This window comes from Atheta coriaria, unplaced genomic scaffold, assembly GCF_025399875.1.
Source record: "Atheta coriaria isolate IRGN ID8LTWV9N9 unplaced genomic scaffold, Caltech_Dcor_3.1 hic_scaffold_6_pilon, whole genome shotgun sequence".
Classification (NCBI taxonomy): Eukaryota; Metazoa; Arthropoda; class Insecta; order Coleoptera; family Staphylinidae; genus Dalotia; species Dalotia coriaria.
In genome coordinates this window covers 9971667-9985637 of record NW_027045448.1, presented here as the reverse complement: position 1 = coordinate 9985637, position 13971 = coordinate 9971667, and the positions used below count along the sequence as shown (strand labels likewise).

The window sequence follows — 13971 nt, the reverse complement described above, 5'->3', positions numbered from 1 at the left end:
ATTATAATTTAAACATTATTTTATTACGATGGAATATTTTGATCGTAAATTATTGGATCGCAGTCAAGCATTTTGATATTATAGATAATAACAGAGATTTTGTTCAAATTTATGCAAATTGCTGGTTTTATAAAATTTATACCTCATTTTAATCAAAATATTGATACAAATTAAGCTTCCATTTTTTAATTTAATATATTGTGCTTCGGGCAAAAAGTGTGTTTATGTCTAAATCTTACACATCAAAAATAAACCTCGGCTAAGTATACAAATGTTATGCTGAGATTACACACTTGTTTTTTCTTTGTTCCTTTATGAAGGATGGCAAAAAGCTTTTAAACACACACGAAATAAAATGCGCCGCAAACAGATACACAAGCACCGCTCTGCTATTTGCCAGCGGCGCAAATTGTTTAAGTTTCTGCGCGTAGACTTTTCTAATTTATCGTCCCTGCAATTGTAGTCGATGTTTTATGATATTTGCGTCCGATGTGTTGCAAATAAGCGAACACGAATGCTCATTGCGCACAGTTATGAAGCGCGAGCACGCGTTCTGTTGATCTTGTTATGTAGGTCCGCAAAATTGGTATGCACATTGAAGTTGACAGAATATAAGTCAACCGCATGTGGAAATATCTCGGCGCAGTGCAGCCGCCGCCGCCGGTTTAGCCTCTGCGTACACAGTACAACACAACAACCTACACCTGGAATTATAAGCATGGTGTTGGTGGCGGCGTGCATATGATGATGGCAGGCGCGTAGCTTGTGTGTTAGTTTTGCATTTTGCGGCACGTAGACTTGACTCGCTTTCGTATTTTTAGTCGGCGTGTAGAATTTAGGTGGGCGCGCATTCACGTGCCAAAATATAATTCTATCATACATGCTTCACACATAAATACGCCGGAATATTCATATATAGAGGACCCCGAAACTAAATACAAAAGGCACGCGGTTCGGTTAGTCACGGCTGGTGGAAGAGAAGAGGCTTTCGGGAATAGCGATGAGAGCGCGGGCGAGAGCCGAACTGGCTCGTAACTTCATGAGATATGAAAGTGCGAAGTTGTTCTTCCTGGCGCTAAATATGCCGTTGGCATTCAGCTGAAAGAAAACTTCACACATTTTGTTGTGAAATACATTTTATAAAGGACATTGTAACATGATTAAGTCTACTTTATTTGCCTTTAAATTATACACACTCGGAGACATAAATTCAGCATGATTGACTTAGTAAACATTTTTTTCTTCAAGTTTACTTACTACATCAAAATTATGGCACGCAATCAATGATATTTTATGATATATCATCTATTAATGTTTATTTGTTTATTGTTTGCAGTATGCGGGGATATTCACGGACAGTTTTATGACCTCATGAAATTATTCGAAGTCGGGGGTCCTCCATCTAGTACAAAATACCTATTTCTCGGTGATTATGTGGATAGAGGATATTTTAGTATAGAGGTAAGTTTAATATCGAAATAATTATGTGTAAAATCACATTTTAATGATTATTATTTTTAGTGCGTGCTGTACCTGTGGGCGCTTAAGCTTTGTCACCCAACGACGCTGTTCCTTCTTCGTGGCAATCACGAATGTCGTCACCTTACAGAATATTTTACATTCAAACAAGAATGTAAGTATTTGTACTTTTAATATTGGATATTATTTTGATGTTGAGATTATGGCAAATAGGATAGGTGTAGTTATAGTGTTATAATTCTCTCTGAATGACAGAAAATTTATTGCTTGGTCAATTTTATTCATTTACACTCGCCCGGAGTGGGTGCAAAACGTATGAATGGGATGAAAGCTTGTGCGTGCGTGAGGGTAATTAGTCCTGGAAGATATTACGTCTATGGATGAATATTCTTTCTTTGCGAGGGTACTTTAAGCACAACAAGTGATTAACGTTGATTTACACTAGTGGATCTGTAAGATAATGATAAAAAATGTATGATATTTTACATGTTCTTAAAATATTTTAGTTTTTCTTGTAAATATTCACTATCTCAACTTTAAATTTAAGCATAAATTAATATTTACACAGACAGATAGACAAATTAATATATTTTTATGTTTAATTTAGAAAAATCAGCATTTTTAGCGTAATTTAATGAAACTAAATTTTGCATTTACTATTTTCATCATTTAAATGGAATTCTAATGAATGTTTTATTCTGTTTAGGTAAAATTAAATATTCAGAGCGGGTATATGACGCGTGTATGGACGCTTTCGACTGCCTGCCCCTCGCAGCCCTAATGAACCAGCAATTTCTTTGTGTTCACGGCGGACTCTCACCAGAAATACATAATTTAGATGATATTCGAAAGGTAAGCCTCATGAAACTGAACACTCGCATTCTACGTCATCCGATGCGAAGCGTAGTAGTACTTCTAAATTCATTACGAAGCCGGATAAAATCTTGCCCCAATTGCATTCGGTGTTGGTTTTTGGCTGAATTTGCATGTTGATGATTTGCTCTGCGAGTTATAATGCGCGTGGGCGCGATTTGTCTGATCCGCGGATTGCTTCAATTATTTGACCGAGGGACTCATCAGCTTAGAGCAGTTTCTATTCAGTTTGCGACTGCTGTAATCCGACAGGAACTTCGAGGATCTAGTGTAGATGCGCAGCGGTACTCAACTGAAAATACATGAAATTGCATCATCTTCTGGAACGCCATTCTAAATTTAATCGTGTATTAAGCTCTTTTGTTGTATTATTATGAACGCTAAGAGTTTTTGAAGAAGAAAAATAGCAGAAATTAATTTTGTATAAAAATCGGGTTGAATTTCCGCGCAGTAATGAATGTCGAGCGTTTAATGAAGCAAAAATGAGTAATAATAATTAATCGATGAACGCAGTTAGTAAATAGAGAATAACATTGCTGAATGACTTAGCTCGTTCGTCACGACATGTACTAGTTGTACTAGGAAGGCTGAAATAACAGAGTGAACCTTTATTAGTGTAAAGTGTCCTACTTTTGAGAGGCTCTTGTGTTGGTTAGTCCACTTCGCTTGTTCCTTCGGTTATTGCGGCTCGGGCTTCATTGGTTCCTACTTGTATCAACTTTTTTTGGTTTGGTTTCAGCTTGCTTTGTTTGCGAGGGCGAGCGACGCAAAAAACCGTTCTCGTGCACTTTATCTTTTTCGTGGCCGGTTATTTCGAAAGTTATGGTAATACGAGGCGTGCACGTCACTTTTTTTATCTATAAATTAATACAGGTCATCTCGAATTTCTCAGTAATTAACCATTTTCAATAGGCGAGTCGCGCACAAAAACCACCCTCGAATTATAGTGCTTCAAAGCATTCATCGGGTTTGCGTTTCCAGCAGTTTTATTTCACGCGAATATGTTCCTGAACTTAGTTCTTTGTGACATTGCCGCACTAATCTTGATCGGCCTAGTAGGAATTTAATAAAACACTGGTATGCAATATGAAAGTGCTTATTACGCGTAATTTTAATAACAATAAATTGTTTTTCGCTTTGTTGAGGCCATATAATTTTATTTGTCGACAACTTTTCTGCTTGTCGGAAAACGGTAGATGTTGTTCTATAACACGCCGCGCAAATATATCATTTTGTAGAAAAACGAATAAATTACAATTAGTCGTCTGGCCCGCCTTCGTCGGGTCGTTTTACACGAGCTAACTGCGTTATGCGCTTGTAGGCTTTCAGGATTTTGTCCTAAATTGGAAGCTTGGAGACATGACGTTCATCATTTAGGGTTCCTTGGAGGAAAGCGTCGAATTCCTAGCGATTTGCACTGCGCTCTTTTTCAGATTTTAGGCAAATTGCGCGCCTCGGCGTTCTGTGTTCTTGTGCGTGCTCTATCTAGAATTTAGTACACAGTGTAATTTTAGATTAATCACGAAAGTTTTAATTTATGCAAAGGAAATACGCTCGGGTGTACACTTTATCTGGATATTTATGAAGAACATTGCACGAACTGAAAGGCGTCTTACTTTTAAATAACAATATATAAATATTCATTTTAATTTTGTCCTCTTGACAATTGTTGGTATTCTAAAGTTTATCGGAATGTATAGCACATACATCATTTATGTTGTCACACCGGAAGTTGTCAGGAAGCCCGAAATGATTTTATCTGAAGAGCGTAAAATATTTTCGGTTGGTATTTCTTTTCGTTTACTATTCCGCATGCAGAGCACGCTTTACATGAGTTGAATGTGATTTAAATATTACATGGTCGACACTTTCTGTGTTTGGGGTTCAGGGTGCATACATTTGACACACGGGTATGCACTCGTACACATATATGAATGAAAACGTACCTTTTTGGGCGCTTTTAAAGTGGCGGAAAACAGGATGCGTACGGAATGCAAAATGCGAATTGTGATAAATATTAAAGTTATGTGCAGGGGACCGAATACTTAATGTCGTATCTTGCTGACATTCTAGACTGTAATTTCCGTAACTTATCAATAATTAATCATTTCTTGTTTGATATTTACAGTTAGACAGATTTAAGGAACCGCCGGCGTTCGGTCCAATGTGTGATCTTCTCTGGTCAGATCCTCTTGAGGATTTTGGCAACGAAAATAACGCGGAACACTTCTCAAACAACACCGTAAGAGGCTGCTCATATTTTTACAGGTACGGTATTTATTTTATTGTGTCAATATGATTACGTTGTACTAATATTATTCTTTTTTGTAGCTACGCTGCCTGTTGCGACTTCCTACAAAATAATAATTTATTATCAATAATTAGGGCGCACGAAGCACAAGATGCCGGGTAAGAATAATTTATCAAATTGCATGAAGACCTTTTTAATAACAATAGTAATTGGATATTAAAGGAGAGTACATGTTGAAACTTTAGATACGTCTAGAATTCTCTTGTCGACGAATTTGTTCCGGGTTTCTTTAGTACTCCATCGCTAACATTAGAGACAAACTTTAATTTGAAAACTCTACGAACGAAATAGACACCTATTCCAACTGAGTAAATGTGAGTTCTAACTCTTAATAGGTTTAAAGAAGAACTCACATTGACATAGAGCACCATTTTATTGACATAGGTGCAATTTTCGTAATTAAAAGTTTATAATAATTTAAAATCTACAGATATTTGTTGACAGTTTGTAGGCTTTTGATTTTTTGATGGTTGGATTAATGGATAGCATGCGATTGTTTCAAAATTGCAATGAAATCTTTGTAACCATTATCCTTGTATACAAAAGCGAGTGAGTTCTTGCTGAGTGTGGCTGGTTGGCAACAATACGCTTGACAGCATTCTCGCAACATTCGCAACCTCGTCTCAACACTCCACTCTACACCACACCCCGAATGAATTGATCCACTAAAATTACGAACGTACATTCCAAAGTATGAACATTCTCTTCTCATATGCTCCCGGCAAACTTTGCGTTTACTTTGCCTTCCCTGTTTGCATTCCTGGCGCACATTTGTGCATATTCTTAATGGGCGACGCAAGTTTCCAAACCACCAGATTAAACAAAACCGTAAAACTGAACTTTAAATAAAAATATCGAGCGATAATAAACTAATGGGTGGTTGTAAAAGTTGCGCAAAACTTTTAGTCATGCAAATGAGAATAATTTCGAATAAACTCGCCTTTAATTATATAAAATATTACGTTTTAACTAATAAATTGCCGTTTCCATGGCCGACATTTACACCCCTTTTGTTGAAAGGAGCGAAAAATCCTTGCGCTCGTGCAAAGCGCGTGATCGAAGGAAAAACCGACAGAGAAGGGCATTTTTTATCATCGGCACATAATCTTGCCATGTGTACTTAACATGCGAGGCTAAAGCTAACCAACCACCATCCCATTTGCATATTTATCGTTGACGGTTGGTTATTTAAGTTACGACACAAAAAAAGTTCATTACCACATGGGGACGTACACGTATCAACAGGAACACATTAAACTATGTCAAAAAACAAACGTATGAAAGTAGGGTGCAGCAGCATAAATTGAAAAACTCTCATAATTAATAATAACTTAAATTTAATTTTATATCTGGATGCAAATTTGTACAAATCTTCTTCGTTGCAGTTACCGAATGTACAGGAAAAGTCAAACCACTGGTTTCCCATCACTCATAACAATATTCTCCGCACCTAACTATTTGGATGTCTATAATAACAAGGTATGATCATACTTAACTCTACTAAAAGATACTCTACGATAATATTTAAGTTGATATTAATATATTGTTGTCCTATACAGGCAGCCGTGCTGAAATACGAGAACAATGTGATGAACATTCGTCAGTTCAACTGTTCGCCGCATCCATACTGGCTGCCAAATTTCATGGACGTCTTCACGTGGTCGTTGCCATTCGTGGGCGAGAAAGTCACGGAAATGCTCGTCAATGTACTCAACATTTGCTCGGATGACGAGTTGGTCTCCGAGGGTGACGATGCTCTTGAAGAAGGTATGTTCGCATTATATTTAGTACACTTTTATTCAACTTATACAGAATTTTCAAAATTTAAAGCAGTAATATGTCCAGAATACACGCAAAACAAGGAATTAATTTTAGAACGATAAAAAAGCACTGGCATAAATTTAAACTGATAAATATTTGATATAGGTTTTTCTAAAAACACATTTGTGCCGATCCTTATCAACATTGCGTAATGCTTTGAGAGAATTTTGATAGAGCCCATTAATATTAAACCCCAAATAAAAATATCAAAGGACATATAAAATAATTAATGGAATAATTGCATTTAAAAGAATTGGCTTCTTAGGATTTGAAAGCGTTCCCGGTCGTGTCTACACGACACGTTGATAAACATGTTGTAATCATATTTTAAAGGTAATATTTACTGTTTTATTTTTCATTGCTACTTGTGGAACGATTTGCAAAATCAAGCAGATGGTAAGGTTCAGTTTTTCATTTCTACATTGCGACCAGAATATATTTTATTGAATATATCAATACTGCATATTATTATTATTACAAGCATTTTATTTGTTTATCGATTATCATTTGATGGTTCGGTTCGATTCATTTATTTGATAAATTAACTGCTTCGAACGTTGACGTAGTGTGAACAAATTTAGCGATAATGCCTGAATATGATTAGTATTATTGTTTCTTTCTGATATTATTTCGTTCAGCTTCAGTTGTGATCCCACTTTGTGAATTAGTTTCAAAAACGAAAAGCTGATTTTTTAGATTTCAACTTTTATTTGGACATCATTTTTTTCTAGTGAATCTTATGCGTTGTAAACTTGTCTTCCGCGTTGATCTGTACAGTTGTTTTGTTTTTTGGTATGAGACGATAAATGTGAAGTTTGTATATATGTCCCCCACACACTTAAGTAATCCGAATCACTTTTGAAACTAATTTATTATAATGTGAAATTACTAAAATACCTCTTCAGGTAGCGGTTATATGCATTTGTTCCACTTTGTGTTGATATGATTTAAGTTTATTCGACTCAATGCCCCCAATTTTTACTCGTGTACTTTTAGCGTGCACTTTGAAACCACATTTTCTTGTTTTACGTTTGCTTTCAAATATCAATAATAATTGCACATGATAATATATTTCTGTGAGAAAGGCACAAACTATTTATATGTACAAATAACTCAAAATGAATCCAGCATTCAAGCACAAATCTTTTTCAATTTACATGATAACGAAATGAACCCAATTACAGCGTTGACTGCCTTGGTTGGGCCTATTTTAGATAAATGTGAGATTTTGTCAATGATTTTATAGTTTCAATACTTTTAAATGGACTATATCATTTGCACACGTAATTTTTCGCTTATATTTTTCTCCTTTATATTCTGACACTTCTATTTTTCACTATTTTATCTATATTCGGCTTGGATTCGCGCCCCTACACAGCGAAACAGGCAAAAATTGTTATTAAAAAACCTGGTAAGTTAATCACAGATTCCAAACATCTGCAGCTTGACAAACAGAGGGAGTTTTTTCAATTAATAATAACACTGCATTAATGATTCTTTCGTTATTATTACAAATTAGTCATTTTCAAACAAAATTGTTTCCATTACGTGTCGATTTTCAAAACATTAACGATCTCATCTCGCGAACCACGTTAAATTCGCGTAATGCATCATTCTAAATTTGATCAAAATTACCAACAATATGAATTAGTGAAAAATGAAATGCAAAGCAAAATTAATTTTCTTCATTAAAGTCTCAGAGTTTAAATAATTTACGATTTTCATACTTATAAGTTAAAGTGTGGTACAAATATCATAAAATATCCAATATAAACAAATAAGTGATGCCGCAAAAAGGTACAATGACACATTTTTGAAGATGTGATTTTTATACCACGCTTTTTATCACTTTTCGCCTTTCGGAAGTTATCTGCGACATTCTCTTCATACTTCTTTATTTAGAAATTCTTACTTAGTTGGTTACCTCTAATTTTGACATTTTCAATCTCTTTTTATAAATATCCGTAATGTAGTTTTTTCAAAAAAATACTTTGGCATGCTGTTGATGCATTTTATACTTATGAGTATTTTGTGTTTATCGGTCGAAATTGTTGATACCGTATGCATTGTTTACTCAATTTGATATTACCGTAGAACTCATTTGTACTGTATGCTCATGAAAGTAGTTTAGGATATTTGTCTATTAATTTTACCAAAACACAAATAATTACCTCAACCATTTAAATCTTCATTTATCGATTTTATTCAACCAATTTCGTTTTGTTTTTATAAATTTTTGATTAACAGTAATGCTGTTTTTATTTTATGTTTGACTGGTCTTTGGTTGTTTTGAATTATATTGTACAATAACGATTTAAACGCGCTTTGTTTGCAAATGATTTACAAGGAAACGTGTTTACGATTGGTTATTTTGTCCTAATCTAAGGTTTGTTTCAAATTGTTTTGTTTTTGGATTGGCTGACATTTGATTCTTAATTACATTTATTTCGTTTACTTTTAACAGAAATGTTAACCAATTTACACTTGTTTATTATTAAGTTTTAAATTGATGATTTAGTCAAGTTTGTAGTGATTAAAAATTCAATGATATTGCAAATGCCAAAGAAATAATCGAACAAAATGTACAATTCGATTGGAGTTGGCCTCTTTGGCATTTTCAATTTGTTTCGATTCAATCGTAGCTGTCAGGTAAAACTTTTGAACAGAATTGAATTACTTTAATGGATATAGATTTAGCATCTGTATTCCAATCACGTTGACAGCGAGAATACTTTTTGAATTGTATTTTTCTACATATATATATATATATATATTTCAAAGTATTAGTCGTTGATTCGATTTAATATGAAAATATTAAATTCAATAATGGTTCTGTGGCTATGATATAATTTTCTATATACGCACCATTTGTTTTGTTTTTTGTTTCTATAACTTCTGCCGTTCGCTACATTTTGCGCCACTGCAACCCAATTATGCTGTTGACCAACCGTTTCGACACACACGTTGTTTTACTACCTACTACTACCACCATCGGCAAATAATCAACTATCAATATGATTTGATTCAAAATCAATATATTAACGGCGGTCGACCAACACATTTCGGTAAGTTTGTAGCTTTTCATTGTTTTCATTCGTTCAAACGGCCAGTGTTGGACATTCATTCAGTAAAACGCACACAGGTTGTTTGAATGTTTCGAGAACCAGTCGACTACATAGAAGTAGAAATGTACTGTACCCGTAGATTAGTGTGGCGCTATATACTTGTATGCTCAATCTTGCTCTTTCTTCTTCTACTTTTGAAACTTGTCTTAAATTTTTGAACATAATATTCGCACCATTTTGCGAATATAATGTGCTCTGCATGTACTTCATGAGTAATCATTTTGGTTTTGATACTGCACTTGATTTTGATCGGAACTCATTAAGCGTAACGATTATACCTAACCAGTTTTGATTACTAGTCAATTGCGATTAATAATCAATTCCCGAGAATATCTGAAAGGTAAATGAAAACAGTATTTTTGGCGAAACCAATTATTTTGAAAGTACCGATTGCTCCAACCCCCTGAGTTGATTAACACAAGCGTCAAGTGACAACTTGTGTTATGACCACCTTATTTCATCAACTTCTTTTCCGTTCGTACAAATAATTTCATCATTTCCCATACTGTGCTAACATAGATATAGTGGAAATATTAATGTTACCCTTAGTTCAAGTACATTAACGTTGCGAGTTTGTAATGTTAACGTACGATGATGTGTACATACAATGTCGTAAATGTGTTTGACAATTGCAAATGGTTGTTAAATGATTACGATCGTAGCATGGTACAATTTGGCAAAATGTTGTGATGCGATGTTAATTTTTTGCGTTGTCTATTTTAGGAACTGCAGCAAATCTGCGAAAAGAAGTTATCCGTAACAAGATCAGGGCTATTGGCAAGATGGCTCGAGTATTCTCCGTTTTGAGGCAAGTTTCTGTGCTATTATTGAACAGTTGACATATTTAATTTAAATCATTCTTATGTGTTTTAGGGAGGAGAGCGAATCTGTACTTCAGCTTAAAGGTCTGACACCGACCGGCGCTTTGCCCCTGGGCGCTCTATCAGGCGGCAAGACTAGTCTAAAGAATGGTACGAATTTTCGGTTTATAAATAAAATTTGAGAACTTTATGCTTAAATCTGCTCTTTTCAGCTTTGCAAGGTTTCTCGCCGAACCACAAGATCACGAGCTTCGCCGAGGCGAAAGGTTTGGACGCCATCAACGAGCGCATGCCGCCCCGAAAGGACGCTCCCTTATCTCCTGCTGACGAAGCGCCACAGGACCATAATCACACCCAGTCTAACGCGCACTCGTGAGCTGAACTTAACTAGATGCAGCATCGCATTGTCGTCCACAGTTGAGCAACCATTTCGACAATTGTAAGTGCATTTCCAAGCCCGACATATGAACTTGTCATCCGTAGCGATTGCATGCAGCAATCGGTAATTCGGCTAGATGTAATAATATTAACTTATTTTCCGGTTGCCTCTCGTCAACTTTACTTTCTGGCAGCGAAAATTGTTGAGTGAGCTGCTCGATGCGGTCGTCCGTTCACCAAAAAAACCACTCCCTCTACTCTACATGTTATTATTAATATACTTAATACATAAATTGAAAAAAAAAACAAAAACAATTCATCTTAAAATAATTAGGCTTCTAGGCGACGTTTAATTAACATTATACATAAAAAAACTATTAAATGAACGCAAAGCAAAAGTAACGTTGCGAAAAAGCAAGACAACATTTAACAGCGGGGACGGCAGGCTCGTCACACAAGTAACACTTTATTTATCTTTGTGTCAAGATGATATATAACAGCAAATATCTATTGATATATGAAATGCATTACACGCATATGCATTAACTATTATACTGACGTCTGATCGACCACAAAACAAAAAACATCTTTCTTCAAGTAGCTGGTCTGCTTTCTTTCCTTCCCGATGATAATATATACATATAGTAATATAAATTGCAAACAAACAAAAATTTCAAGTGTGTACTATATTATTATACTTATTATTAATGATAATTAAAATATATCGAACTTAATGAAATATCTTCTTCGATGAAATCCCACGACTGACAATCAATCAATATTATCAGCATTAACGTAGGTGTACTCACGTTCTCTGAGAAGTCGTTTCGACGCAACACGCTGTATCTTTAATGTGAACGCGCAATTGTTCTTTATTAATAAATTTTGGTGTTAATATCGGATCATTGACGGAGCGCAACCATCAAGAGTATAAAATATTCAATGCATTCACTGAGAGAAACGATGATTATTGGCTGATTGTGCAGTCGTAGGGATGATTGTTCGTAAAACAGGACTTCTTTAACATATTTAACGTTATTAAATGATAAGCAAACAAAAATAAATAAGACGGTTACAATGCACGAGTGATAAAAAAAGCGTGCCATACCACTTAATCTATTATACATATTATACATAAACACGATTAAAATGTCGACGTGTACGTCACATTCATTGTTATTAAATATCATTATCATTACATGATACCATCCTATCTTATACACATTGATACACACTCTTCTCATGCGCCACTTCATCCATCCACATTAGCCACATTCTCATCCTTATATCGTCTTATTACGTCATGCAACACTTAATTATATTTAAAGAAAAACAAACCATAATGAAAATCTATATTATAAAGTACTAATGAAATGCATATTCATTCATGCATTATTTATGATAAAAATACAAACGTGAAAAAGCTAAGAAAAAAATGCAAATCACATTTTTTGTCTGTGTGTGTTAAAATTAATTTAAATATACATTAAATTTATAAAAGTAAAACTATATGAATAAGATTATGAAGAAATGAACTTATTAATTAATTATCTACTAATGAAATTAAACAAACAACCATTGGATTAAACTTAATGAAAACTTTAAGAAAATGGATAAATGGATATTGCTAATAATAATAATGAAATATAATTCGTAATTATAATAAACGATTAAAAATGACATGAAAAGATGGTGACGACTCTGATCACAATGATAAGATGTCAATGTTGACAACAAACGAATAGCAAATGCATACATATTCCACAGTTCTTTTTCACTCTCGACTCTCTCCTCTCGTTGCCTAGCCTATCTATTCAATTCGAGCGATTACATTACGTTATGAGACACACAAGGAAGACACAAACCTTGAATAGCTTTATCAGAATTGCCGATATTGAATGAACGAGAGCTGGTGAAACAAATCGAGTCTCTCCCTCTGTTTAACTATATCAAACTATCTACATATACTTAATTCATTAAGCGTTATCTATTCATATATTGAATTAAATATAATAATTAATGATACCTTAAATAACACATCTTTGTTACTACGTGCTGTACTTATATTTTTTCATTGTACAAAATGCAATTAAGCAAACCGAGTAATAGTTAAAGATTAACAATGACAAAATGAAATTATGATAAGATGGTTGATGATTGAATTGTGTTATGTACATTTTTAAATGGTTATTGTTTATTTATAAATTTGTTTTTTCTTTCTTTATACTCAAAATATCAATTACCGTTCAACTTGATCCTTACGATACAAATAATTCTATTCAATGTGTAAATTATGTCGATTTAATTGGAAATAAAATGTTGATTTCAATGTTTGTTTGTAGTTGTTCAATGACATGTGTTTGTGTTTTACGTTTGCGTTGGATCTTGAAATCTTTATTTCTGTTAATATTTATTTTATTTATTTAGCTTAGTTTACATATTATTGCGGTAGTTAGGCGAATACTTATTGTATGCGGTTAATATTTATTTTGTTTTTTGTACGATTATTGAGCGATATGTGTTTTGATTCATGTGGAATTGATATTTTGAGTAAAATCAATTCGAAACTTTAAGTAAGCGTTTATTTGCGTGAATGTGTTGCCTCTTGATGATTTTGTTTAGTGTACTGCGTGTCTGTTACGAATTGTTTTTCATCTAAACCGATTTAAAAAGGACTTGAATAAATCAAATAAATAATGCAAAACTTAACGAAATATACACTAATATTTTAAGTTATGCTACGACTTTGAAACTCCCCGAATTAAAAAGGACATAAGCGTAAGGAGGGCAATACACACAATAAACAAACAAGAAACAACTAATTATTGTAACATTTATCTATTACACTTATTACTCTCTACAATTTATTATGGTTATTATGGAAATTCTGTAAATTGATTCTATAATATATTCATGAAAATTATTGATTGTTAATGATGAATTATTTATACACAAAATTTATTCTCTTCAGTGCATTGGGCACAAGGGTGCATTTGCCGAAAATTGTATTCGAAATCGCACAATTTAGACTAACAAATTATAAATGACTAGGGCAAGCTGTACCTCATTTGTTTATTGCATGACCACAAGCAAATAGTAGTTTATTCTTGCACTCTGTACAAAGTTAACAACCAATTAATCACACCCTGTTTTTGAAGTTGGG

General features: G+C 34.0%; 1 protein-coding gene across 7 annotated transcripts in view; it reads left to right on the top strand.

The window, feature by feature from the left end:
* The window catches only part of LOC135793196 (serine/threonine-protein phosphatase 2B catalytic subunit 3-like), a 37403-nt gene extending 23672 nt beyond the window's left edge, over positions 1-13731 (top strand). The window contains exons 4-15 of one of the 7 annotated variants that reach the window (XR_010548554.1): positions 1337-1461; positions 1522-1633; positions 2186-2331; positions 4481-4620; positions 4684-4761; positions 6049-6142; positions 6223-6430; positions 7863-7895; positions 10342-10417; positions 10483-10580; positions 10643-10869; positions 11003-13731. Coding sequence is in view for 1 of the 7 variants with exons in the window: in XM_065304031.1 (XP_065160103.1) it covers positions 1337-1461; positions 1522-1633; positions 2186-2331; positions 4481-4620; positions 4684-4761; positions 6049-6142; positions 6223-6430; positions 7863-7895; positions 10342-10417; positions 10483-10580; positions 10643-10806 (1274 nt within the window). In the remaining 6 variants the exon portion in view is untranslated. Of the gene's footprint in view, positions 1-1336; positions 1462-1521; positions 1634-2185; positions 2332-4480; positions 4621-4683; positions 4762-6048; positions 6143-6222; positions 6431-7862; positions 7896-10332; positions 10422-10482; positions 10581-10642 lie in introns of all 7 variants that reach the window. The other 6 variants (XR_010548555.1, XR_010548559.1, XR_010548556.1 and 3 more) reach the window with 6 other exon arrangements.
* Positions 13732-13971: the final 240 nt, after the last annotated feature.